The 25918-nt window shown below is 47.2% G+C and overlaps 4 protein-coding genes across 5 annotated transcripts in view; 3 read left to right on the forward strand and 1 right to left on the reverse strand.

Moving 5' to 3' along the window:
* LOC105181231 (Mediator complex subunit 20) overlaps positions 1-12408 on the forward strand; it is an 89312-nt gene extending 76904 nt beyond the window's left edge. The window contains exons 3-5 of one of the 2 annotated variants that reach the window (XM_011137856.3): positions 6328-6587; positions 10943-11053; positions 11156-12400. In XM_011137856.3, coding sequence (XP_011136158.1) covers positions 6328-6587; positions 10943-11053; positions 11156-11248 — 464 coding nt within the window. In that variant the 3' untranslated portion in view covers positions 11249-12400. Of the gene's footprint in view, positions 1-6327; positions 6588-10942; positions 11054-11155 lie in introns of both variants that reach the window. The other variant, XM_025297553.1, reaches the window with a different exon arrangement.
* Positions 12409-15019: 2611 nt separating this feature from the next.
* On the forward strand, positions 15020-16921 carry LOC105181228 (trans-2,3-enoyl-CoA reductase Sc2). Its single transcript, XM_011137854.3, has 5 exons — positions 15020-15257; positions 15337-15384; positions 15563-15873; positions 16035-16441; positions 16556-16921. The coding sequence occupies exons 1-5, from the start codon at positions 15252-15254 to the stop codon at positions 16681-16683; spliced, it is 900 nt and encodes a 299-aa protein (XP_011136156.1). The 5' UTR covers positions 15020-15251; the 3' UTR covers positions 16684-16921.
* A 110-nt stretch (positions 16922-17031) lies between these two features.
* On the reverse strand, positions 17032-21172 carry tous (testes of unusual size). Its single transcript, XM_011137853.3, has 4 exons — positions 20948-21172; positions 19283-20795; positions 19021-19194; positions 17032-18921 (listed from the first exon to the last, which is right to left on the reverse strand). Exons 1-4 carry the CDS (start codon positions 21145-21147, stop codon positions 17152-17154), a joined length of 3657 nt encoding a protein of 1218 aa, XP_011136155.1. The 5' UTR covers positions 21148-21172; the 3' UTR covers positions 17032-17151.
* A 947-nt stretch (positions 21173-22119) lies between these two features.
* On the forward strand, positions 22120-25883 carry LOC105181226 (UBX domain-containing protein 7). The gene is made up of 8 exons (XM_011137852.3): positions 22120-22353; positions 22720-22962; positions 23077-23351; positions 23602-23874; positions 23956-24013; positions 24168-24377; positions 24463-24548; positions 24628-25883. The coding sequence occupies exons 1-8, from the start codon at positions 22314-22316 to the stop codon at positions 24784-24786; spliced, it is 1344 nt and encodes a 447-aa protein (XP_011136154.1). The 5' UTR covers positions 22120-22313; the 3' UTR covers positions 24787-25883.
* The last annotated feature ends 35 nt before the right edge of the window (positions 25884-25918 follow it).

A 25918-nucleotide genomic window follows, 5' to 3' on the forward strand; every position in this document is an offset into this window, starting at 1 on the left:
ACCAAAGGAGTCCCCTCGAAGTCGGTGCGTCGGGACGCTCGAGGGGACGAGCACACACCGCGTCGGCTGCGGCGGAGGGGGTGGCCGGGGCAGGGAGGTCGGGAAAGAGAGAGAGAGAGAGAGAGAGAGAGAAGGGGAGGCATTTGTCGGCTTGTCCGGAAAATTCCGGCGTATTTTTCAATCGAGACGTAATGCGCCGCTTTTTAAGTGGCCGCTATTTGTTCGTTCCGCATGCGACGGCCGCCGCTCTCCGTCTTCCCGGATCGCTCTCGAGTTCGAGACGATGCCTCGGAAGTTGGGTCAAGTTGAATCGGTTTACGTGACGTTACGCCGGGCGAAGTGACGATTCGCAAGAGCATAGCGCAGTCTGTGAAAGTTGGCTCTCTGTATACATGTGTGTGTGTGTGTGTGTGTGTGTGGGTGGCAGAGGAAGAGGCGATTTGTTCTCCTAAATAAAATATTTAGTTGGGTGGAACGCTGGGGGATTACTTTCCTCGACCGTCAGCGCGCTTAATCTGGATGCACCATCGTGCTCTCGCGCGATTCCGCGTTTCCCGCGTAATTACAAGGATGATTATAAAGGCGCGCGCGCGTCCCTCGCGGTCTGTTGCAACGCCGATTACACGAGGAGCAGGGGGAGGAGGAGAGCGGAAGAAGCGCGAGCTTAAAGAATCAGAGGCGGGCTTTAATGCACCGCGCTAGCGTGGTACAACGGCTTAATCCGGATCGATTCGAGGAGATTATGAGCGAGGAAATCGCCTTACCGGATGAGAGAGTCGCGTCCGAGTGCATCTGGTATAAATAGTCGTTGGTTAATTTCAGCGGCTAAGACGCGGAAACGAGGTTTTCCGAGAGACAGCACGACGATGACGATGATGACACGCGACACCGGCGAGAGAGAGAGAGAGAGAGAGAGAGAGAGCGCAAACATTCTTCGAGCGAACGCGAGTCTCGTCATTGAATTAGCGCAAAGACGACGCATTAACATCGCGTTTACGCAACGACTCCGTCGGCTCCGCCGATCTTGATTAGCGTCGCGATCGAATCGCGTTGTGATCACGATGCGATCACGCGACCACGCCCGGGCGAGATCCACCTCGACGGGTCGAATGGTGAATAAATTGGCTGACAATGAAGTCCCCCTCCCCCCGTATACCCCGTGATGCCGGGCGTTAAAATCGGGGTGGCTCGCCGGGCGGGAGTCCAAAATACAATACAGCGTCTCGCGCTGCTCCAAAGTTGTTTGCGTCACGAGCAGCGGCTACGAGAGGAGAGGAGAGCGGCTCGGGCTGAGGGTCGGAATCAAAAAAGGGTGGCCACCGTTACGTCGCTGCGCGCGACCGTTTCTTTTTTTCTCTCCCTCTTTTTTTTTTTTTTTTTTTTTTTTTCGGCCGACCCGACCGCACCGTGCGGCGACGTTGCTCGCGAGGGGGAATCCCGTAAGCCGAAGCTAATCGGCGAATCTCATCCTCGTGTCCGCTCGAGCTGCTCCGACATCGACGTCAATTTGTCGCGATATTCCGCGCGTCTCCTTCCGACTTGTCCGCTCGCTCGTATCCGCGTCATCGCGTTCTCTGCGGCTTGCGCTCCTCTCTGCAAACGCGCAAACAGTGTCACGTCGCGGCGGTGCCCGGAACTCGGCTGGAAATTTTCCGGACGCATTAAACACCTCGATATATCCCGACTGACACGAGAGAGAACCGCCGACGACGATGATTAGAAATCTCGCCACGGCGCGGGGCGCATCGCGTTCGCTCGCCCACGCCTGACGGAAAACGCCTCGCGAACGCCCCGCGGCGTCGGCCGCAGGATCCTCCCCTTCTCTATTTCCCCGCGCTCTCCCCCTCCGTCGGGAAACATCAGACTACGGCTTTGTAAACTTTCACTGGGCGGCGACCGATCGTCGCTCTCGGCTCGAGCTAGCAGCTGAAACTTTTAATAAAGCGATCACAAATCTCCCATCTCCCGCCCAGGTCCCCTTCAGCCTCTCGACGGCGGCACGGCAGAGGGGGAGAAAAAGTGACCCTCTCGACTCGCCCTCCTCTCGCGCCCCACTCGTTATTACACCGCGTCGAGTTATTCCGCCGAGCGAGAAGACGAGTCGTCGGACGCTTCTTCACGGATATCGGCCGGCGCGCCATTAGTCGCGCTGACTTGAACGTATTAATCGGCCGAGACAAAGGCACCTGTTGTCGCGGACGGCGGTGTTGTGCCGTATTTAACGGCGCCTTTCGCGCGAAATATTCCACGTATTGGCCGATCAATTTAGAAATTCCATTAATACGTCATTATCCCGCCGGCCGTTGATTGACATCGCGCGTTTTCATCGAGGATGCGGCCCCTTTCCCCGCACCTGCCCGCGGCCGCGCCGCGCAACACGGAACGCACGATGACGAAATTCATCTGCCGCTCCGGCCGCGCTTGTGCTTTAATTATAAGTGCCTGCCTCGGAGGATACACCACACGGCATGTTCTTCGCGCGATGCGGCGCGTCCGAAATTACGTTTGATTTATCGCGCGAATAATGCACCGCTTTATATAGTAATGCTTCATCAATAACGCCTCTCTCTCTCTCTCCCTCTCTCTCTCTCTCTCTCTCTGTCTCTGTCTCTCTCCCTGTCTCTCTCTCTCTCTCTCTCTCTCTCTCTCTCTCTCTCTCTCTCTCTCTCTCTCTCTCTCTCTCGCTGCCGCTCTATCGCTCTCGGTCGCCCAACTCCGATTCCGGAGCGCGCGCTCGCGCCGAAATTGGATCAGCTCGCCAGATAGCGGGCGACAAAGCAGGTGCAACGTGGAACAGCGCGCGATCGCTCAATGAGAGTAATTAATGGTCGCGGCGCGGCCGCGCATCGCCGATGATAAAACGCGCGGCTACGAGCGGCCGGCAGGGTTGGGGAGGGGACAGAGAACGAAAGGGGATCTCGTCGTTGCCGGCGCGTCTGAAAGTGACATTTTGCGAGGAAGAGGCAGGCGGGGGGGGGAGGGGGGGAGAGACATGACGACACTCACAGGTACCTCGTTGTATAGCGTCGACGTTGCATCAATTGTCGACGCGAATCGTCGATCAGAGCGGCGGATGATCGGCAAAGGCGCGCGCGCGGCTGTTTGAGGAATCGGCGACTCGTGATTAATGGCGACTGACGTCTCGCGTGTCGTTCTTACGAGCGTGCGTGCGTGCGTGCGCTCCTTGCCGCTCTTTTATCCCGAGTACCGCCGCGACTTTTGTTCCGTGATAATCCGCGCGCGGCTGCGACGCAGTCGCAGCGCAAAAATGTCATTAACGTCGAATCGCCTCCCGCCTCGCCCGCCTCGCGACACCGCATTTCAACGGCCGGCCTAATCAATGTTATAGCTACGCTCGGATAATAACGGAATTATGTGCTCGACGTCGCCGCGTTGTCCGGTAATTGACACCGCATCGCATCGCCGGCGGAAATCGAAATAACGCGCGCGCTGCACAGCGCGCGGTGATCGCGTTACGTCCGATCGACGCGAATAACCGAAGAAGAATAATCAACGCGCGAGCTGTTGCGTCTCTCGCACGAGTCAAAAGTTAGTGAAAAAAGGAAATCCGCTTCGGGAGTGCAGGCGTGTCGCGATGATACGCGTGATTCATGGCTTCCTGCTCCGTGCTGTTGTCGGATAAAGCGATTAAGGTACGTCTCTTAAATACCGCGGACAGATTTGACGATCGAGCGTACCGCGCGGCCGATCGGCCGGAGTAGCCCGGAGGCGAGCGAGCGAGAGAGAGAGAGAGAGAGAGAGAGAGAGAGAGAGAGAGAGAGAGAGAGAGAGAGAGAGAGAGAGAAAGAGAGACAGTGGGGGGGGAGGCAAAATGGGAGAAAGAGAGAAAAGTGTCCGGCGCGTCTCCGCCGTAATTGCGCGCGGTGATTCCCGCCGTCTCACCGTCTCCTCTCTTTTTCTCGTGTCTCTCCTTTTCCTCCATTTTTCTCGCGATCGCAGACAGCGGCGCGAAGCCGCCGTTTGCGGCTCCTGCGGCAGCGGTGCATCCGCGTAACGGCGCATACGTGCGATGCAGACGATGCGGTATGCGGCATGCGGCGCGTCACAGGACCGTACGATCGTTGGTGCAAATTGCAGAGCCGAGGCTTGGGCGGAGGGTGGATGGTTGGGCGGGGGTGGGTGGGTGGGTGGGTGGAGGGAGGAGGGCGTCGGGCGGAGGATAATCCGGTCGTTCGTTAATCCGCGAGCATTCGGACGCGAATGAGATATATATATGCGTTTCGCTGTTTTGCAGTAGCCGCCTGTCGAAACGCGCAAAGCTGCTTAGAGTCGCGTGTCCAGCTCGTCGCAGCGGCCCTTCCCCCCCTCCCGCCCTCTTCCTCGCCAAACGGGATCGCTGCTCGCGTTTCGCGGGCACGACGAGTGGAGTTAAATAGCTGCAGCTTGATTTCTCGGCGAGGCGAGAGACGACTGCGACTCGTTGAAGCGAGAAAGTCAAGTGAGAACATGGTGCACCGTCCATCCCGCGGGGTGTCCCCCCTCGCGGCGGCTTAGATCGGACACTTAGCCCGGAGGGGGCGAAAACAAGGGAGCGCACTCTCGGCGGGCAACCCGAAATTAAAGCGCATAAAACTGTCCGCGGGTTGTTCGCGTCGCGCGATGAAAAATCGTGTCATTCGATGGACGGCCGGCCGCGCGCTAAAAGGATGCGTTATAATTTAGCGGATAAATTATTCATACGTTAGGGCTACACGCGTACCCTGCCATTACACGCGGCCGAGCCGCGGGAGGTGCGCGGTGGCGATGGCGGCCGCGCGAATTATGAATATTCAGAAGAGTTCGCACGTCGTAAATTTTCACCTGTCGTGCGCTTTCTGCTCCCCCTCCCCCTGCCCCGCCCTTCCGCGCGGGCGACAATGGACACGATACGTGCGATACGCGCACGCGATGGACACGGCTGCTCTCTGTGTGTCATGGCGAGTGCGCCGCGAAATCTCGGAGTCGGGGAAGCCCGACGCCGGGAGAACCGACGCGCGATCTTCGCCTGGCGATTACGACGGAAAGTTCGCTTCGATCGGCGTGATCGACGGAGAAGCGTCCCGATTTCTTCTTGGGACTCGCTTTTGTCGCTTGACTCGGTTCCCCTGTCGGATGCGGTCCGCGCGCGCGTCCATTGTAAATTTCCTTCGCGACGGCGTTCCGCGAGCAGCCCGGTTCACTTCTTCTTTCTTCCTTCCTCCGTTTCTTCCGTCTCTCCTCCTCTTCTTCATCCCGCAACACCAACGACAACGACGACGACGACGACGACGACGACGACGACGAGTCGCGTGAGGCGGGCGGCTCGCGGTCGGGTCGCGAACGCGAACTCCAAACCGATAATTAACTCGGATGTCACAGCGCGCATATTAGGCACGGAATATTATTCGCGCAATACCGACGGCATCCTCCCCTTGTCGTCGGTCTCGCGCTCGCGACAATCTCTCGACTAGTTCCCCAGCGCGCGCGCGCGGATTCGATGCGAGTTGACGGCGCGCGACCGCGCGCGTTGCAACTTCGTCGAGGACGACGAGGACGAGGACAGCGGCGGCGGGAGTTGAAGTTTCAGTTGCGTCCGACTTTACCGCACTCCCGTTATACGTACATATTGGGCCTTCGCCGCGACCGTGATACGCCGGCAAAGGCCTTCTCTTTCCTCTTCTCGTGCCTTCTCTGTCGCGCGCTCGTGCGCTCGAGTGATTACCTTTCGACTGCAATTTTCGCTCGCTGCCGCACAGAAGCCGAATTAGAGGAAGCGTTGGTCGCCGTTCGTGCGCGAATCGGAGCAAACGCATCGTAGGATCGAGCCTCGGCTGTCTGTGATTACACAGTTACGTCGCGCGTTGATTACGACAGCGCGCGAGGACGAGAGAAAATTTCCATTCGGCCGAGTCCGCGGGGAAATCGAGGCGATCTTTGTCTCGCACGATCTGGCTCGATCGTTGCCTCTCGAGAGCAAACTCGCGGAGCGCCAAAGTCGCTCGCGACGTGAAGCGTAAGATTGTAACACGGAGTGGAGTGGAACACTACTGTGATCAAAGAGTATCCGAACCTTTATTTTTAAGAATCAAAATTACAATTCCTTGCTCCATATTTTTCGGCATCGTAAAAATCGCCGTGCGCAACAATCTTCACTGACACACACAAACAACTGCCACTTTCAAACGGCTTGAGGGAACGCCATGATTTTTTCACCAAATGTAAAGGACACACATATGTGGCAACTTGAGGAAGCAAACGGATTTGATTTACGGTTTACTCGCGATTTTTAAAAACTAACGTTCCGATACCTTTCGATCACAATGATGTAACCCGTGTAACTTTTTACAGGCATCCAGAGGACCGTGCATGTACTGCACAATTCGGAGCAGCCCGCCTCGGTGTTCGCGATCCTCGAGTCCGGCAACAAGATAGTACCGTTGATAGCGGACGGCCTGTTCGACCTGCTGATGCTGAAGATGCCGTCCATCTACAGCAGCAAGAAGCAGACGAAGATTGAATCGAAGGGGCCGCGCTTCGAGCTCGGCGACTTTTGCGTGAAACTCGGCAGCGTGACGATGAGCCAGAACTTCAAAGGCGTCCTGGTGGAGGTGAGTTTTGCTACGCGACAACAAAACGAGAAGGAAAAGGAGCAGAAACAACGACCGCCGGCCGTGTAGCGCTTACTGTTGATTCGCGAAATGTCGCGAATCCTCCGCAGCGATTCTTCGGTCAACTTCCGAAAATCAGCCGCGCCTTACAACATGAATTTTGGCCCGATTGATGTCAAATAAACGTCCCCAAGTGGACTTTCACCGACTAAGAAGCCCAGCGCCGAACAAGTTGAAGAAACGTTTGCATATCGATGATAGTCACTTGTCTCGTTTGTTAAGATTGAAAAATAGACTAGAACTACATTGCAGAGTACTCGGCTAGGTAAGACGAGTACTTCTTTGTTATCGTACAAGCACGATCACAATGCGTAGAATAATCTGTGAGACATCTGAACAATCTGCAGTACTGATTGCGATATATGATATTATTTGAACGTTATTGGCGCTAAATTCATAGCAGGCGCGCGTGCTTTTCCGGAAGTGTATCCCCCATTTTCTTCTCATTCAATCCGCTCTGCCATGAAAATGCCCCGCGCATCGCGTCTCCCATTTTTCACGCTCGGTCTCTGACGAAAACTCGGATCCCCTCATTTCCTTCGCGAATTCGCGCGAGACTCATTCGGAATTCATCTCGCGCCGACCATTCTCTCTCTCTCTCTCTCTCTCCCCTCCTCTCTCTCTCTCTCTTTCTCCGCCTCATTCGCAGCATCGTTTCTCGCGACTGAAACGACGCTCGGTCCTCGATTACTCGATTGTTCCGCGACAGACGGACGCAGAGATCGCCGATCCGAGCCGACAACGTATCCCTTCTTGCCCCCTCCCTCCGTCACCCCCAGGTCGCCGAGGTCACCGGGAACGATATCGGTTCCCGAGAGATTCCCGAATTCCGCGACTGTAATGAATTCTTCGGGCTGGCAAGCGCGGCCCGCGCTCTACTACTCGCTTCCGGCCGGCGGGGAAGCCCCCCCCTTGCCAATCACGCGACGAGTGTGCGTTATCGATTGATAGCGCTCGGTCACGAGACCCGACGCTGCTGTATGTACGCAAATCGCGCGCGCTCGCGCACACATACACATACACGCTCGTTATAGATACGTTTAGGGGCGGAACGTGGCGGCGACGCACCCCTCGTATCGCCGTCGGACCACACACGCGAATACGTGTCCCGCGTGTCAAACTCGGCACGCCGAGATATTTCATACCCCACATACGCCCCTCTGCCCCCCCCCCTGCGCGCAGATAATCGCGCGATTAAGTCCGGAGGACATCGGCATCGATAAATCCATCGCTGTCGCGCTTCGTCAAGCGCCCGGCAATTTCCCCTTTTTAACTATCGCGCATCCTCGCGTGTCAACTTGGTGTCTGGCAAGCTTATCTTTTTCATGTAATCGATAGGCATGGCTGGGCATGTCGTTCTCTGTCGCACGAGTCAACGTGGCCGAGACCTCGTGGGCAACCGCGAGATCGCCGTCGTTTGCGGCTCTCGCGATTAATTAAACGCGCGCGGCGTTTGACGGGCGGCGTTCTGTTGCGCCGCGACATTCTGCTGTTTCCGCCGCGCCTTTCAGCGCTTCGCGCCGCCGCCGCTCGGCACAGCCGCGTTCGTTAGCTGGACCTGGACCTGGACAAGTCGCTCTTGCAAACTCGCAAAGAGTCGCGCGCGCACTTTCAAATGATTACGCGATGATTAGAAGAGCCGAGAAGAGGCGATGTCGAATTCATAGTCGCGTTTGGGCGACAAATCGCGCAGGATTTTAAGTCGCGCGCAAGATTGCGACGCGATACGAATCGCACTCGTTGCGATTCTTACGAAAAATCCCATCGCGATGCACAATTTCATAAATGGCGCATCTCCGATGTTTCAGGCTTATTGTGTACTCGCGCGCGCGCGCGCGCGCGCGTCGGACGGAGAGAGCCGCATTCTTGATCCATCGGATGCCTCGAAAGCGCATTGTTTCGGCGTGCACTGTCATTATACGTCGTAGTTGCAACTGCTGCTGTCGCTGCTGCTGCAATCACGCGGCAACGCAAAATCGCGCGATCGCGATTTGCCTCTCGTATGCGACGCGGAGAAATCACGCACGCTCTCTCGCGATAGCCCTTCTCCTCCTCCGCTCCCTCCCCCCCGTGCGAGCGAAAACATTGCTCGCGTGCTCGTGCCGCAAATTGCACCGCCAAGCGGCGATAATAAATTCCGCCGCGCGCGCGGTGCGGTCGCTCCGGTAATAATAAACGTCGCATCGATTAACGCGAATCGCCGAGTCAATTGTGCAATTTGTTTGACCGAGCGATAATTTCACTCCGGCCGGTCGCTCGCGCTCTCAATGCTCCCCCTCTGTGCTGCCCCCCACCCCCCCGCCCCCCGCCGCGCTGTTACGGCTCATGTAATAATTCCGTTTCGCGAATCGTACATCGGTGTCATCGGCGAGCGGATCCCCCCCTCGCGTCGCGCGAACAAATGGTCGTCAGCTTCCTGTCGAACTTGCAAGACAGCTTCGCCGCGGCTCCCGTGCTTCCTTCTTTTTCCCCGTTTAATCCCGAAACTCCGGCACGCCGTTATGCACTTTGTCTTTCTCTCTCCCCATCTCTCTCTCTCTCTCTCTCTCTCGCTCCGCGTCGACGGTGCACAGCTTCCGCTGTATCTTCCGCCCCGGACAGACTCATCCGGCCATGCAGCGGCGGTGGCACGTACACACATATATTCACATTCACAGATACACATACACACACACACACACACACACACACACCCTCTCTCTCTCTTTCTCAGGCAGCCACCCACGTGCGTCCGACATCGCGGCTTTAAACGCTCCGCCGGCCATTCGTATCGGTAACTGCGTCGTTTGTACAGAGCCGCGACGTCAAATACGTCACGATAACCCCCCGACTCCGCCGTTAATTTCAACGGGCGGCAGGGCAAGCAACCCCTGCAGCTCTCGCGAGGTCCGCGCGTTAAATCTCGCGACCCCGCGAACCCCCGCTGCGCGCCGACGACGGGACCTCCGACGGGGTCCTCCGATGCTCTCCTCTCTACAGCTTCCTGCCGTAGAGCGACGAGCGCTTCCTTCCTTCCGCTCGACCTCACTCTTTCTCTCTCTCTCTCTCTCTCTCTCTCTCTCTCTCTCTCTCTCGCTCTCTCGCTCGCCACCCCCGCTGCGATTCTCGTTCTCCCGCGATTCTTAACACCATGCGGTCCGACTTCCATCAGAGCCCGCGAACACGACTCCCGGCCGCGTTGCAGACGAACGACAATGACCCAGTTTGGAAAAGCGACGACCGAAGGAAGACACACTCCGATATTAACCGCGAGCGTCTTCCCGAGCCCCGGTTTGCTGCGGTCTGAATAATTGTTTCAAGAGTTGTTTGCTTATGTTATAGCGCGCGTCAATCACACTCGAAGAGGCCGCGCTCTTCGCGCTTCGCTTTGCAGCTGTTTTACATCACTTGACGCTGCGGCGGCAATCGTTCTCTCGAGAATTTTTCCTCCCCTCATTTCTCTTTATTCTTCTTTCTGTTTTTTCCCCCTTTCTTCTTTGTTATTTCTTCTCTGCTCTGAGCTACGTAAGGTGCTAAAAGGGTTTAGTCTTTTAAACAGTTAATGAACCTGTCTCTCTCTCTCTCTCTCTCTCTCTCTCTCTTTCCCCCCCCCTCTCAGGGGGACGACGAATCTCTCGCGTCCGCTCATACGAATGCTCGAGTGCGACGATGCTTTCAAACGGGATTAACCGGCGGATTATCATAAGCGCGTTATTTTCCAGGACGCGCTTGCTTGCGATTGTCTGCAAAGTCGAAGTCGCGAGTTGCCGATTTCGCATCAGTCTCATCTCCGCTATCCTCTCCCGCGCGTCCCTCCCCACCGACACACACTGTAAGCCGGATTATGCGAGAAACGTATAAGGTCCTTGTCGCGGATATTCCGTCTTCGGATGTAGCAAAGCCTCCCCCTTCTTCCTCCTCCTCTTCTCCTGTTCGCCTTCTCCACTATTGCGTTAGCGGTGCTACCGCGTCGATAGCTGATCGTCATCCCCTAATAAATATCAGCGTGCCGCACGTGCGTCAATGCCGACGTATGCACAAGCAGCGAGATAATAGCCTCAACGTTGTTTCGTGCAACTAGGTCATTAGGATCTTTTAATTGTACGCAATATTGAATGTATTATTTATCGTTTATTCAAAGCATAGAGAATGCGATGCCGCCGTAGCGGTACGTTCGCCATGGTAGTAAGCTTTGTGTTGAGAGCAATTCGTGCGATCAGACGATACGAGCAACCTCGTGCCGAATCAGTCGCCGATCGCGACGCGCGTCCGGCGATCTTCCCTGAGATTTTCCACCCTGACTGTTTGCTTCGCAGGTCGAGTACAGACCGTGCATGGTACCGGCGAGCGCGTGGGAATTGATACGCGAGTTCCTGCAGGGATTCCTGGGCTCGGTCGTGTCGAGTCAGATGCCCCAGTATCTCCAGGTAATCGTGATCGTACTTTCAGACTTTGCGAACGACGATAACGCATGAACGTTCCCCCCCCCCCTCCCATCCTCCCCCTAACGTTTCGCGAACATTTTGCAGAGCCGAATGAACGATATTTATCAGCCGCTCGACACGATACACCAATATCTGGAGCACTTCGGTCAGTACAGGAAGGCCACAGGAGTGATTTAAACGGGCAGCCGCGCGACAACGACAACGGTGTGACGACATTGGGGATTTATTTGATCGCGACATCTACGGCAAAATCGATCCGAGGCGCGAGACCAGCCCCGAGGAGACAGCCGATTGGCCGAGTGCGTCTCGGTATCTGTGTTACATCAGAGTGTAGCTCTGTGATATCGTTAGCCTTCGGCGCGCAGCGGCTCGCTCGTTTAATTCCGCCGCCGATGGAATTTGCTTGTTCCTCGCGGAAAAATATCCAAGTTGTAATCCGCGTGCGAAATCCGAAAACCCGCTGCCGGTCGATCCGAAAAGAGACACCTTCCCGACGAATTCACCATGGTTCTACAGCGTGACGTGATTGATGTCTTTTCACAGTCACGCGCTTTGGAAGCATTTATTTTTGTAGTTCTTGAACGCAATTTTTTTTTTTTTTTTTTTTTTTTTTTTTTTTCTTAATGGGAATTCAGGATGATCCATCATGAGGAAAACAAGAGCTTCGATTGCGCACGAGATCTCGACATTTCCGCGACACCTTCCTCAGAGTTACGTGTCTTGAATGTAACTTTTTCTTTTTTTTTTTTTCTTTTTATACGCGTTTTATCTCGGAGCGGCCTTTTGCCGACAATACCGGCAGGTAACATACGATACAACGTATTGTCCGAGAAAAAGAAACGTATTATCGAGGAAACCCGATGGCGGCTATTCGAACGACCGTGCGTAATCGATAATGAACCGTCATTGTGGGTCGCCGTCATTACTTATTATTTGTAACGCGCTGCCTCTCGCTGGTTATTCGTCGTAAGTTCCGTGGTGTAACTGCGTTTATAATAGGACGAGTTTTTGCCGATAGAAGTAAACGCAACGGAGGAGTCCCTTTCGCTCGCCGGGTGATTGAGTATTCTCCGACATGTAGTCGATGCACCGTCATCTTCCGCGATTGTGTATACTCGTGTGCACGCGCGCTTGCATGATTCGTGTATCATCAACTTGAAGGTGATTTAAATTATTTAAAAAACTAGCTGTACAAGGTAGTTATAAGATTACCTTATATAACGAATCCACTCATATTTTAGCGATAGATATCGACAAAACAGTTACTTCTACATAAGTGCTACTTGTACATATTACCCAGAAATAAAGATTAGTTTGTAAAGCTAGTAATGTTGAATCGGATTATTCGAAAATAAAAGTACCTTTATCAGTAGTATAAAGACTAATCTTGGCAGTGTTGTGCGAATGTAAATTAAAAAATTCGTCGGACGCTAAAATTTTTCATAAAGTTTGTTCAGCTGCATCTCGCGGGAGTCACAGATAAACGGAGTTTATGTCGCTTATGGAACTCGTGAAATTCTTCCTCTGTTAATTTACATACCTACTGATTACGACGCAATGTTTTTCGCCCGAATTATTCAACGTTGAAACATAAACGGCATTTGGACTTTAAACGCTCATAGCTGGCAAACGAATCGATGTATGACGTTCGCTGAGCAAGGAATGGGAAGCAAAAAGTTCCCTCTTTAGAACGCATGTATCAAAATCTTGATAAAAATAAACGTTTAGTGTGAAACTTAATTGAAAGATGAGATTAAAGATTCAATACTCACCATTCCTCATTTGTCTCAATATATCAATACTTTAATAATAAATAATGGTAGTGTTATGAACTTAATACGCTCGAAAAATTCGAAATCACACTTTAAAATCGTCTTTTTCGCTCATCTCGCCATTGTCATTTTTGTCGAAGTCAGAGCCCGTTGAATTTTGCTTATATTTCCGTACCGTAGAAGGTTAGAAGAACCAATTGCATCCATTGAATTGTATCTATTATCGTATTGTCTCAGTTGCTCGGTATGGTGGCGGCTCGTAGCGGAGACTTTGAAACTAAAAATCACTTCACGCCCAAGACCCCCAAGCGATGGGCGATTAATGTTTTTCGACATTATTTTTATCTCATAAAGTTGATTATTCTTACTCTACCCTGATTAGTTCCTAGATAGGTTTTCGTTTGATATTATTAAAATCGCTATTAATGATGTTTTCGAATAACTAGTTCGGAAAAAGCTAATTTTAGCCAAGACTCAAACTACAATTTATGGCGTCCGTGAGAATTAACTGAAGCTATAATTATAATTTACCGACCTGCGTAAAATGTAGTTGAGACTTGTACCATAATTTATCGGCATCTATAAGATTTAGCTGAAACTTGAATCGTCTCATAATTTATCGAGCTCCATAAAATTTAACTGAGACTTAAGCCACAATTTAGCGCTTAGTAATTATATTAATCACGTTGGCTCAGAAAGATACTATGTTTTTAAGCACAAAACTTGTTTCCTCTCCAGAGAGAGTTAAACTTATAATTGTCAATCTGTAATTTATATGATAATAGCTACAAACTTTTATAATTTATATAACAGGGAATCTTAAGAACACATAAAGAGTCTAATTCGGGACTTGTTATTAGACCCGTTATTTTCGACAATTAGTTCCTGAGTCTCCGCTACGAACCGCCACCAAACTTAATGAGGAGTTGCGGTTGTGGTTGATTGCCATATAAGTTCATGGTTAATGGTTGCATTTTCTTTTGTTAATAAAAAAAGTTGTGATACGACTCAAAGGTCAATGGAGTCGGCTTTATCCTTCAGGTAGTCTCATTCAACGACAAGTTCTTTATTCTACCGTTCTTTATTCTACCAGGAAAAATGAACAAAATTCAACGGGCTGTAATTTCGGCAAAAATAACAATAATGAAATGGCTGAGGAAGCATTTTTGAAAGTACAGCGTGTTTGATTGCCACTGGAGTTAAATAAGAAAGAAAATTGATTGTTCGACGTTTCATCTTTCAATTAAATTCTAACACTGAATATTTGTTTCTAAGAAAAATATAATAAAACTATTCTAAAAAGAGGACTCTAAACTTTTTATTTGTTACTTGACGAATGTGTTACATCTCGATTAATTTATTAGTGCTATTTATTTTTTATACACACTATATAATTATTATAGCTCTTACGTGAGATTGCTATTATGTACGCAATTTCAGGCACTTTAATGTGCGTTTTTTTATATTGATATATTTTTATGACTTTTTTTTATCCGTAATATGGAACTATGTCACTTTGTGATTATCTGCAAGTTCACCATAAACCTGTTTTTGAATAAGAAATGAGATAATAAATAATTAATTACCCAGGAAGAAATAAGAGTCGAATCGACATCGATTAGCCGTCGATGACGTCTAAAAGACGTCGAATCGACGTCTATTCGATTTCCCACTTCTCTCTGGGTATATATTTTTTATTTTAATAACGCATGTTGACCTCATATACGTTTTCTAAACCTTTCTAAACGTATCTAACCTTTCGTAAACATTTATAAAATGCTTCGAGAATGTTTTTTGAACTGCACGTATTACTTAACATGTAAATCGTCATACGAATACATTTGAACACGCGTCAACATTCAGATGAATATTTATACAATACAATACAATACGACTTTAAAATTGCAGTTGATAGTCGTAGTCATTGTACGCCTGTATAATCGTAAACTCTTGACTGGCTAATTTTGCAATTCTCACTTCCTTTGACGAAACGAATAGTCGCTACGACTCTGCGCGGCCGCCATTCCATTTCTTATGAGCTTGTGAGGAATGGCTGCGTTCAGCAGAAATAGCTGCTTACTAAGCGCTTAGTGATTATCGCTCCTGATTGGTTCGTTCCCTTGGATTCGTTAAAGATCTAAAAGAATACTCCAATCATAGTTAATAATCACTAAGTGCTTAATAAACAGCTTTGCCTGCTGAACGCAGCCAATGTCTTCGATCATCAAAAAGTGCGGCATTATAGGTCACGTGACCGTGAACGCAACGTCGCCACACCGGTACTAGCCGAGTGAGTTGCACAAAGTGATCGAGAGTGACAGCGGTGAGGGTACTGTCGTGGTGTCGAGTGAAACCGGTAGTTTCCAACGGTGTTTTCTAATACAAACGAGACAAACTTTTTAACGATAATGGAGGTAAGAACTTATTGTCATTCAAGATATACAATTCTACTGTGTAATAATCTGTATAATAATCTTCCCACTCTATTTTCAGATTGAGATCCGATCAGTAAAGTCCTCCAAGTTGATAGCTAACGTGCCTGTGAGTGAAAAGTGTTGAGACAGTTATGTTTAATTAGTGATAAGTTATCTATAAAGTTAGGATATTTAATTGGAAATTGAAATTTAATATATTTCTTTACTTCTTACAAATCTTCCCGAGAACTGATCAGAGATTAAAGATTAAAAAAGTATTTTTTAGCCTGAAATTTTAATCACAGGTGGAATCGAGCACAACTATAGGAGAAATCAAAAAGCAGTTGCATAAATTAAAGAAAGCGCCGTATGTTTCAAGACAAAGTCTCAGATTGGATGCCAAGGGAAAATCATTGTCTGATTCTGAAACAGTGAAATCTTTGTCGCTGAAGGCAGGTAGCAAATTATATTTCAAGGATCTTGGCCCCCAAATTGGCTGGAAGACTGTATTTCTCATAGAATATGCAGGACCATTGGTACTGTACCTCTGGTTGTATCAGCGTCCATGGCTCTTTTATGGTGATGGTAAAACTAATAATTATCATTGTGTGGTCAAGTAAGTTATTTTATTAACTTTCTAAAAATTTATCTAAAAATTTATCTCTATCCCTTTGTTACAAATGCATCATGTAATGCAGAAACATACATGAATATGTCCTTATATAAATATTTCTTCTACAGTACTGTATATTACATAACAAACAATTTTCCTTTTAGCTTTGCGGCAGTTTGTTGGACGGTGCACTATGCAAAACGCCTCTATGAGACACTATTTGTTCACCGTTTCAGTCATGCCACGATGCCATTGCAGAATTTATTCAAAAATTGTTCCTACTACTGGCTCTTTGCCATATATGTGTCATATCATGTGAACCATCCATTATATACGGCTCCAAACTCTTGTCAATTCTGGATTGGGACAGCTATGTTTGTGCTGGGTGAATTAGGAAACTTCTTCGTGCATTTATCCCTGAGAGACTTGAGACCACCAGGCACTACAGTCAGGAAGATTCCCATGCCATCCAGTCTTTTCACTGCACTCTTCGAAGTTGTCTCTTGCCCTAATTATACATACGAAATAATCAGTTGGATTGGTTTTACTGTGATGACGTCGTGTCTTCCAGGTAAATTTGCATATGATGGAAATTTCATTGCGTGCGAGACGACCTTTGATATGTTTCACTTGGACTTTGAACGTCTCATTGCAATGCTAACGACACCTTTATATTTATTTTCAGCTGGTATATTCACACTCGCTGGTGCGTATCAGATGACCGTATGGGCGTTGGGGAAGCACAAAGCGTACAAGAAGGAATTCCCGAATTATCCGAAGAATCGTAAAGCCATCATTCCATTTATTCTTTAAGTTATCGTATTTATATCAACTCGTTTACGGGACAATGTTGGTAATTTTCGATACCATTTTTTACTTTTGTTAAGATTTTTATTTTTGAAATATTAATAAATTTATGTTGTAGAACTTCGTAACGTTCCCTTCGCCGTGAATACACGACGAATAGTAATATTAACTGCTTAACTAAATAATATTCGTATAACCGCGAAAAAGCATAGGATGTAAAAAGAATTTTATTGCGCTTTCTTTTATTTTTATTTTTTTTTCAAATAAACTCTATCTCATATGATAATATATAATACAATAAGCATATATCTTTCAGCATATATATATATATATATATTTCAGCATATAAATATATATTAAGCATATATATTTCAAATTACTTCCACTGTATGTTGATGTCGCTATTCATCATTAAAGGTACCTTCATACTTAATACTTGACTCTTGAGAAGAGGAGTGAATACCGCAAACGTGTTCAAAGCGATCTCTTTCTTCCTTTCGCCTCTTCGGAAGATACTTTACTCATGAGTCGCTTTGTATCTTCTTTCAGCGCCACGATAATCTGCTGATATTCCTGCATCTGCGCTGTATATTTCTCTCTCACTTTCTCGTAACCGCGATACGCTTGCTGCATCGTTTCTCTCATTTCTGCGGATCGCGCGTCCTTCCGCGTCGAACCCAGCAGGCTTTCCATCTGCAAGATGCGTTCCCGCGCCTCCTTCAGCTGCTCTCTCAGAGCGTTCAGCTCCACGATGAGCGTGCTGTTCTCCTCCGTCATCCTTTCTAGATCTTTACCGCCCGTAGATGTGTCCTTGAACACCTGCTTCTTGAGGGACGCGACGGTCCTCTCCAAGAACTCCCGCTGCCTGATGAACTCGCAATATGCGTCCATGTCCGCCTTGCGACTACGCAGGAACTCGTCGGCCGCGCTGTACTTGTGATACAGACTCGTCACCGCAGCTTTCAGAGCGCTCGGCTCTTGCACGAGGTCGGCGGTGTCGAGGATGTCGGTGCGAATTCGTCGCACGAGCTTCTGGCACCTCTTGTCCTTGCGTATCTCGCTGCTAACTTCCTGCCGCGTTGCCTGCAGTTTCTCTCGCGCTCGGCTCAATTGCAGCCTCAAGCTGGCGTCAGTCTCCCGATGACTCTCCAGTTCCGCCTCCATGTTCTGAATCTTCTCCTTCAGCTGCTGTATCTCCTGATCCCGTGGCTCTATCTGATCCTTCAGCTCCTGTATTTTGTGATTCAGCACGAACTTGTACTTCTCCAGCTCCTGATTCATTCGCAGCATGTCGTACATCTGTTGCTCCTTGTCTTGAATCGTGGCGTCCCGCTCATCGATCTCCTTCTTCATATCCGCGATCTGCTTGTCCAGGTCCTGCATGTTCTTGTGAAACTGTGCGTATTCTCCTTGCACGCGATGCATTTGCCTCTTCAGATCATCCACGTCCTTCTGGCTGGCCATGAATCTATTCCGCATCACGCCTGCTTCTCCCTTCAGCTTCAGATTCATCTGCTTCTCCTCGTACAGGAGATTCTCGTAGTTCGTGCGTAGCTCGAGTATCTCGTGATCAGCGTCGTCCTCTATCTGCGCCATCAGTCGCTCGTGAACGCGCTCCTTGTGCGTCATCTCGTCAGAAGCCTCCTCAAGTTGCTGTTTCTTCTCGTGCACGAGAATCTCGTATTTTGTCACGGTGTTCTGCAGTTGCTCTGCGTCGCGTTTTTCAAGATCGAGCAGCTGCTGCTCGTAATCCCGACGCATGACGTTGGTACGCTCCTCGAACGCCTGATACCGGTCGTATTCCGCGATCAACTTGGCCTCGTAATCTTTCTCCATTCGTTGCATCGCCTGCTCGTGGGTGGTCTTTGTCTTCACTATCTCCACGTTTATATTGTTGATCTCGTTTATGTGATCCTCTTGGAGCTTCTCGATCTTCTCGCGCAGTTCCTTGATGGCCTCGCAATACCCTTGATGAATCTCGCGCAACTTGTCGTTGTGCAGCACGTCGATCTGCCGTAGTTTGTACGCGTGCTCGGTTTCCAGCTCCCTTATCCGTACCGTCAGGCCCCTGATCGTGTTTATCTTGTCTTCCAGATCCCTTTTGCCGATCAACACCTCGTTCGTGTATGGCAGGTCCCTGCCGATCTTCAGGACCTTGCCTTCCGCGTAGTACAGCTTCCACACGCACAAACTGCCGTCCTTCGCGACGGATATCAAGCAATTCTCGTTGTACGAGAGTGCTATCTACGGGGAGAGAGAGAGAGAGAGAGAGAGAAACGAACGTAACGAATTAGAAAAATCAATCTATAACATGTGTATACTTGCTAATTAACGCATCGATACCTTCGTGATGTCGACGCTGTGTAGATAGAAGTCGATCGACTCCACCGGGCTCTGAAGCGGACACCTCAGCGACAAAATGACACCACCAGGACAAGTTACGAACAACGACAAGTCATTCTTCCCCATGATCATGTGGTGCATTTCTTTACCAGCCAGTCTAAAGTCCCGTACTACCTAATGAGAGACATTACGAGCTGAACGCGATTTACACACACACACACACACAGTGAAGAGCAACACGAGTGAGAATATTAAGGTATACCGTATTTTCTTTGATCTCGCGTATGCGATCATCGTTCGCTATGCAATACATGTACGACGTGTCCGAAGAGAGCGCGAGGTCGTGCAAGTTCATGCCCTTCAGGATGATCTCGCCGGAGCGTGTGCCGGTGGCCATGTCCCACTCGTAAATCGCACCCTCCATTCCCATGCTCAACATCTTCAGATCCGTCTGCGACCACAGCAACGCCTTCACCTTGCCCGTGTGACCCTTCAAGACGAAGGGATTGTGGAAGCCGATGGTGGTATACACCTGCACGATGTTGCCGTTGACCGCGGCGAACATGTGGCCACCGTGGCTGAAACGGACGGTCTTGCAGCTCCTGATGGCGAACTCGTGCATCGGCAGCAGGTCGTCGATCAATACGGTCATGAAGCGCAGCTTGTCGCTGAAGCCGATCAGACAGAACAGCCCCATCGGGTGCATCGCGATGCTGCAGATCTCCTCCGCGTATTGCTTCAGCATGACCAGACTTTCGGTCTCAAAGTCCCACAGTCTGACGCTGCGGTCGAACTCACCGCACGTCATGAAGACCGACTTCCATGCGCACATGGAGAGGTCGCCGATGGGGCCGTGATGCAGCGGCTGGCCCATAACATTCAGCCGTTGCGGCTCCGGGTCCATGTTCAGATCCGGACCCCACAGCGTGACGTAGAACAGTTGCGACCAGCCAGTGGTGACAATCAGATGATCAAAGCTAATGTTCACATTGATCGTGTTGATCTTGTACAGCTCCGGAGCATCCTCCTTTGACCGCGCCTGTATCGGCACCACGTAGATGTTTCTCTTCGTGTACTTGTGTTTGCCTTCCTTCTCGAAGAGGACTATAGTGCCTACGCCCAAGGCGTAAACGAATCCTCTCGGGAACGCAATCAGGCAGCGTACATGTTGCTCCCAGACGTTGTCGCGAGGCTCCAGGGTCATCTGCGAGCTGTGATCCGCGGACATTACGTACTCCTCGCGGATTTTCAGGTTCATCGACACCGTCTCGGATATCTGATAGATGTTCTTCAGGTCGCCGTTCTCCAGATAAAGTATCCGGCCGTCCTTGGTGCCTGCCAGCAGTCGATCAGCGTTGAGCCAGGTCATCGAGCAGATGAGGAGGTTCTCCGCCTTGGTGAAGCCGTACGAACGCCACACTGTCTCGGCGATGGTGAGGAATCTGAAGGTGTACGGCCCACCGAAAGCCATCACCGCCGATTCGGCCGGATTACACGCTATCGTCTCGGCGATCGCCAACGGGTTCTGCGGATTAGCCACCTTGTACGTGGACTCCACCTTACCCTTCTCCCAATTATAGAAGAGCATCGTTTGATCGGGTTCGCCCGTAATGGCAGCTATGTTCTTACTGTCGTGGGTAAATGCCATGCACGAGAATCTCGTTACTCCTGTGGCTTCGTAAGGTATCCCAAGTAATTTCTTACGTTTCAGAGAGGCAATGTCGTAAACGGAGATGGTAGGCTTCTCGCCAGTTTCAGATAGAGCGACGAATTTCCTTCAAGTGAAGATTGCGGAAAGATATTGTCGCGTATTGGTCGTGCTTAATATATTTAAGCATACAAGGAAAGCCAAAGAGACGTGAATTAAAGCAGCTTTATTTTATATAGTTTAGGTGTCGTAATCTTTTCAATGTTAGGATTTACTCACTTATTAGGCGAGACGCAAATGACGTTTATACGATGTTTGTCCGTCAATCGAATCAATTTCTGATCGCGCTGAGCAAAATTGTGGACTGCCAGTGCGTTACCAACTGGATACAGAATCTCCGCATCCGTGATGTAATGCGCATTGCCAATGATATCGGTTTGTAAACCGTAGAAAACTCGTGTTTGCAAGGACGCAGCCATTGTCGTCGGGAAAGTTACAAGATCCTCGGGAGAAGCCAGTCAGTAAAAGAAGCACCATATACATATCTGAAATAAACAAGTTTTGTTTTTCAATTGCGTTGTATATTTATCCGCTTCCTATATGAAATCCCCTTGCCTTTCTCCTTTCTTTCCACAATGATCAGATATTATTTTATGATTCATTCATGCTTATTCCGTTTTGCAAGTAGAAAGAGAGTGTGGCAGATCTAATATGCCAACGCCAACTAAGCAAACTAACTGAATCGTTTGCATCTCCTGGGTAACGCGTTGCAGAACAGATAAACTCAAACGGTGGTCGAAAGTTTAGACTTTCTACTCACCCCCCGGGAGTGATACGAATGATCGAGCGGATGTGTTACCACTGAAAATTCAGATTTCCATCGTGGACATGGTAGAAATACAATCTTCATCATCTACATAAGAGAAATTCAATTTTCATGATGTAAATAATAAAAGATTCCGAATGTTCATTATGGGCATGACAAAAATTAAATTTTCGTTATGAACATAATAGAAGGCCAATTTTTTACTTTACATATATAATGAAAATTGCGAATTTTTATTGTATATATAAGAATCAAAGTTTTATCAAATTTTACTAACGCATTCGAATCGTCAAAATGTCAGCTAGAGTAATTCTCGACCGCCACTACCAGACTGCGCTGGTAGTAAGGATTACGAATGCCGTTCTCAAGGTTTATTTTATAACTGCGGTAAGTTGCACTGTCTACACTTGCAATGAAATAGACATATACATTTGACTGCTGGTGGAGGAGAGAAGAAAATAGAAAGATTTCAAGACAGTCGAGAAAGTGCACGTACAAAGGTAAGGCCCCTTGCACAATGCCAGGCAACGAGCAATAAGAATAAAAATAGACCAATCACAATCGACTGTTACAAGAATAATCTATTGTGATTGGTCTATTTTTGTTCTTATTGCCTGTTGCCTGGCATTGTGCAAGATGCTTAACTGCAAAGATCTTTTGTGTGCAGCCCGGTGCAACCCGAGTGCAGTGAAGTGTGGTTCGTCGATTTGCGTCAAGATGCTGCCTGGTGTGTGAGAAGTTGAGCAATTTGGAGGTAACTCTCCTTGCTGATTGTGCGTTCGCACCAAAAAGAATCCTCTTAAATTCGAGGTGATCGCGATGGATCGCGAACTGGTGGAGAAGTTCATTGAAGTTACGGGTGAGTATCGCCGTTGTGACAAAGCGAATGTATTCATCCAGGTTAAAAATCACAATCAGCAAATGGAAACCTCATAGTGTGGATGTAAAAACATACACGTTTCTTATATCCGAATACAACATGTGCAACATATGCATAATAACTATTAATTAATCATTTCTGCCAAGAGCAAAATGTACGAAAAATAATAGAATTTAATTTCTCACAGTAATGGCCGTTTCGTCACTTGTTTTTCACAGTTTCATTTTCCTCTGGTAACGGCAGATGTTTATATTGAATATTAGCAGTATTGAACGCATTGAAAATACCTTACTTTGAATGATTTTAGTTATTGATAAATATCACTAAATATTGTATTCTCATTAGGTGAGAGTGAAGCAACAGCACAGCAGTATTTGTCATTAGCTGATGGGAATGTAGAAATGGCGATTAGTTTAATGTTTGAAAGTGGCAGACCATTAGAGAATGAAAATGTGAATGCTGACCCAGCAGTGAGAGCTCCTATCTTACCCACGCAAGAGATATTAGTGCCATCAGAGCCAGTGTGTTCATTTCCACGAATATCAAACAATGTGTTCGACAGATTTAGAGATTTTGCAGTAGAAACCCGTATGTATGATATTAGAGAGACATTAATTGAATGTATAAAGTATATGTTACATGTTAGATAATACAGTTAAAAATACAAAATTATAATTCTCATTGTTAACTTAATTGATATAGAACGGCAAGAAGAAGAAATGACTCGTAGAGTATCTGGTATGAAACATATCTGTCAAAGAAAATCAAAACGATTAGAAGATCTATTCCGACCTCCGTGCAACATACTTTTTCTGGGCTCTTTTATGGAAGCTCGAGATCATGCTAAAACACTGAATCGTTGGCTGCTTGTCAATGTCCAAAATCCACAAGAGTTTTCTTGTCAAGTGCTCAATAGAGACGTTTGGCCAAACCAACAGATTCAAGAGATTGTGAAGGATCATTTTGTCTTGTGGCAAGTATGTCATGTCAGAATATGTTGTCGCAATATAGCACTTATTTTAATATAGTAATTATTTTGTCCTGTTATATTTAATATAGTATTATATAATAATATTTTATTATATAATAATATTTAATTATATAATAATATTTAATATAGTAATTATTTTGTCCTGTAAACTGTGGTTACAATTAAATGGCAATTTATATCAGTTTCAAGCTGCTGTGTAAACATAATCTATATATGTACAATTTTACTTTTATCAGGTATTATCTAATACATCAGATGGAAGACGTTACATAGACTTTTACAATGTAGTGGAGTATCCTTATCTGGCAATCATAGATCCCAGAACAGGAGAATGTATGAGAACCTATAATAATATCTCTGTGGACAGTCTGATATCTGGTTTAAATGATATGTTGAGCACGCACGCATCCCCAGAAAGCGCCTCACAGGATACATCGAATTCTAAAGATTGGAACAATTTTCCTACATCACCTCCGAAACGAAATATCTTGAATGATCAAATAAAGAACGTTAGTAGTTAAGTTTACAATCATAAATAATAATAATTTTATTTCTGTAATTAATTATTATATCATAATATTTTCTCTCAGGATTGCGGACCTAGCAGTAAAACTTCCAGACTCTTGTCAGAAAACGTCATAGATTCGGGTTGGTATTTGTATTATTTATAAAAAATAATTTTAGAAAGTACTTATTTATATTGAAATATCAAGCTGTTTATTTACCTCGTGAAGTGAATTGCATATCTTATTGCATACCGTTTTACTCGGTTTGTCAAATATTTGTATTGTTACATGCACAGAGAACGAAAATATGTTGTCTGATAACATCACAAGTTCAAGTGTTCCAAGCAGCAGCAGCAGCAGCAGTAGCAGCAATAGTAATAGCAGCAGCGGCAGCAGCAGTAGCAACACTATTATTAATAAGAAAAGAAGGTTGGAAGAATGTGATATTGATAAACCTCAGCAAAAGACGGAAAAATTAAAGCCAAGTACAGCTAAAGCTGGTATAGGTGAGTGTGATATTCTTGCTATACATTGCGATATTCTCAACAAGCGCATTTTTCGTTTTATTTGCAAAATTATCTCTGAATTCAGGTGACGAACCTTTCCTACGGCTCTGCTTACGGTTGCCAAATGGTACGAGAGAAACTATATCAATATGCGCGACAGAGACAATAGAGGTAAACGCTCGTAATTATTATACCTCTCTGATACTACGACACGCGTGAGAAAGTTACATCCTTGCAATTTTGTTTGTAGGACTTTCTGATTAAAATGGAAGAAATGGGATTCCCACCAACGGAGCATACTTATTTGGTGCCATATCCGAAAACAAACGTTGGCGCATTGTCTCCCAACATCCGTCTATTAGACACAATTTTATTTCCGGCGAATACAGTATTCATAACGAAGATATAGTAATATCCCACAAAACGAACTGTGCTTCCTCTATGATTTCCCAACTGGCATCTCAAGCAGAAATAAGTCCGCTGAAATTGTCTAGAAATTGTATACGCTGTGTGCGTACTTAAAAGTTGAATTCCTCGAGAAATTGGCAAACAAGTCGACTCGTCTCGATCACGTGTTTCTTTTATTTATTCAAATTAATATATCCGAAATTTAAGGCACGATATTGCTAGAACGGATGATGGACACAGTAAAGCACTGCCACTTCGGTGTTCATTTCGTGTAGAAATTTCGCTCGATAACCTTTCTACTTTAGAGTAAGATTTTAATTAAGAAAGGAGGATAGCTGCGACCCTAATATTTATGAAAAAAATCGTTAATTACATACGCTGTGTACATCTATTGTCCGTATTCATCACTATTGATAATCTCATTATTACTATCTGCTTTTTTTTTTTTCGATTCTTGGCCAATTTTACAAGAGCCGTCCATATTGTTATAACAGTTTCGATATTTATTCCCTGCGAAAATATTTCAATATGGCGCAAACGACAAATTTAAAACACCTGGCAGATATTTTATACGATTTTATTGCGCAATAAATTTCGCAACTTTATTACGTAATAAATCAAAGATTTTGCGGCATTCTACACGAAAAAAAACTTTTCGCCAATGTGATTCAAGTAACGAGAACCAAGTAAAAATTCATATTGTGGTATATTGTAGCTACGAAAATAGTCAATGGTAACAATTCTATACATTGCCGATAGTACAAGATGTTATGTCAATGTGCGATCTTCGTCAAGATTAATTAATCGGTTCAAACTTAAAACTGCCGGTATAATTAAGATAGATATAGATCGTGATATTTTATGAGTATTGATTGTAACTAATATCTGGTAGTATACTGGTGTTACCCATCGACTATAGTAATGTTTCACGTGCACCATATATTTCTATTTATACTTATTTTCCAGTGTATAATATTACATAACTCTCTATATACTGTTCAATAATGGTAAGGAAAGGTGTCTCTTCAAATTTACGCGTCTCATATTATGTATCTATCTATCAAATGGATATTAAATATAGGATATAATTGAATTTTATATATTGATATTTCGCACCATCACTGTATAAAATA

The sequence above is a fragment of the Harpegnathos saltator genome, unplaced genomic scaffold (genome assembly GCF_003227715.2).
Source record: "Harpegnathos saltator strain DR-91 unplaced genomic scaffold, Hsal_v8.6 scaffold18, whole genome shotgun sequence".
Classification (NCBI taxonomy): Eukaryota; Metazoa; Arthropoda; class Insecta; order Hymenoptera; family Formicidae; genus Harpegnathos; species Harpegnathos saltator.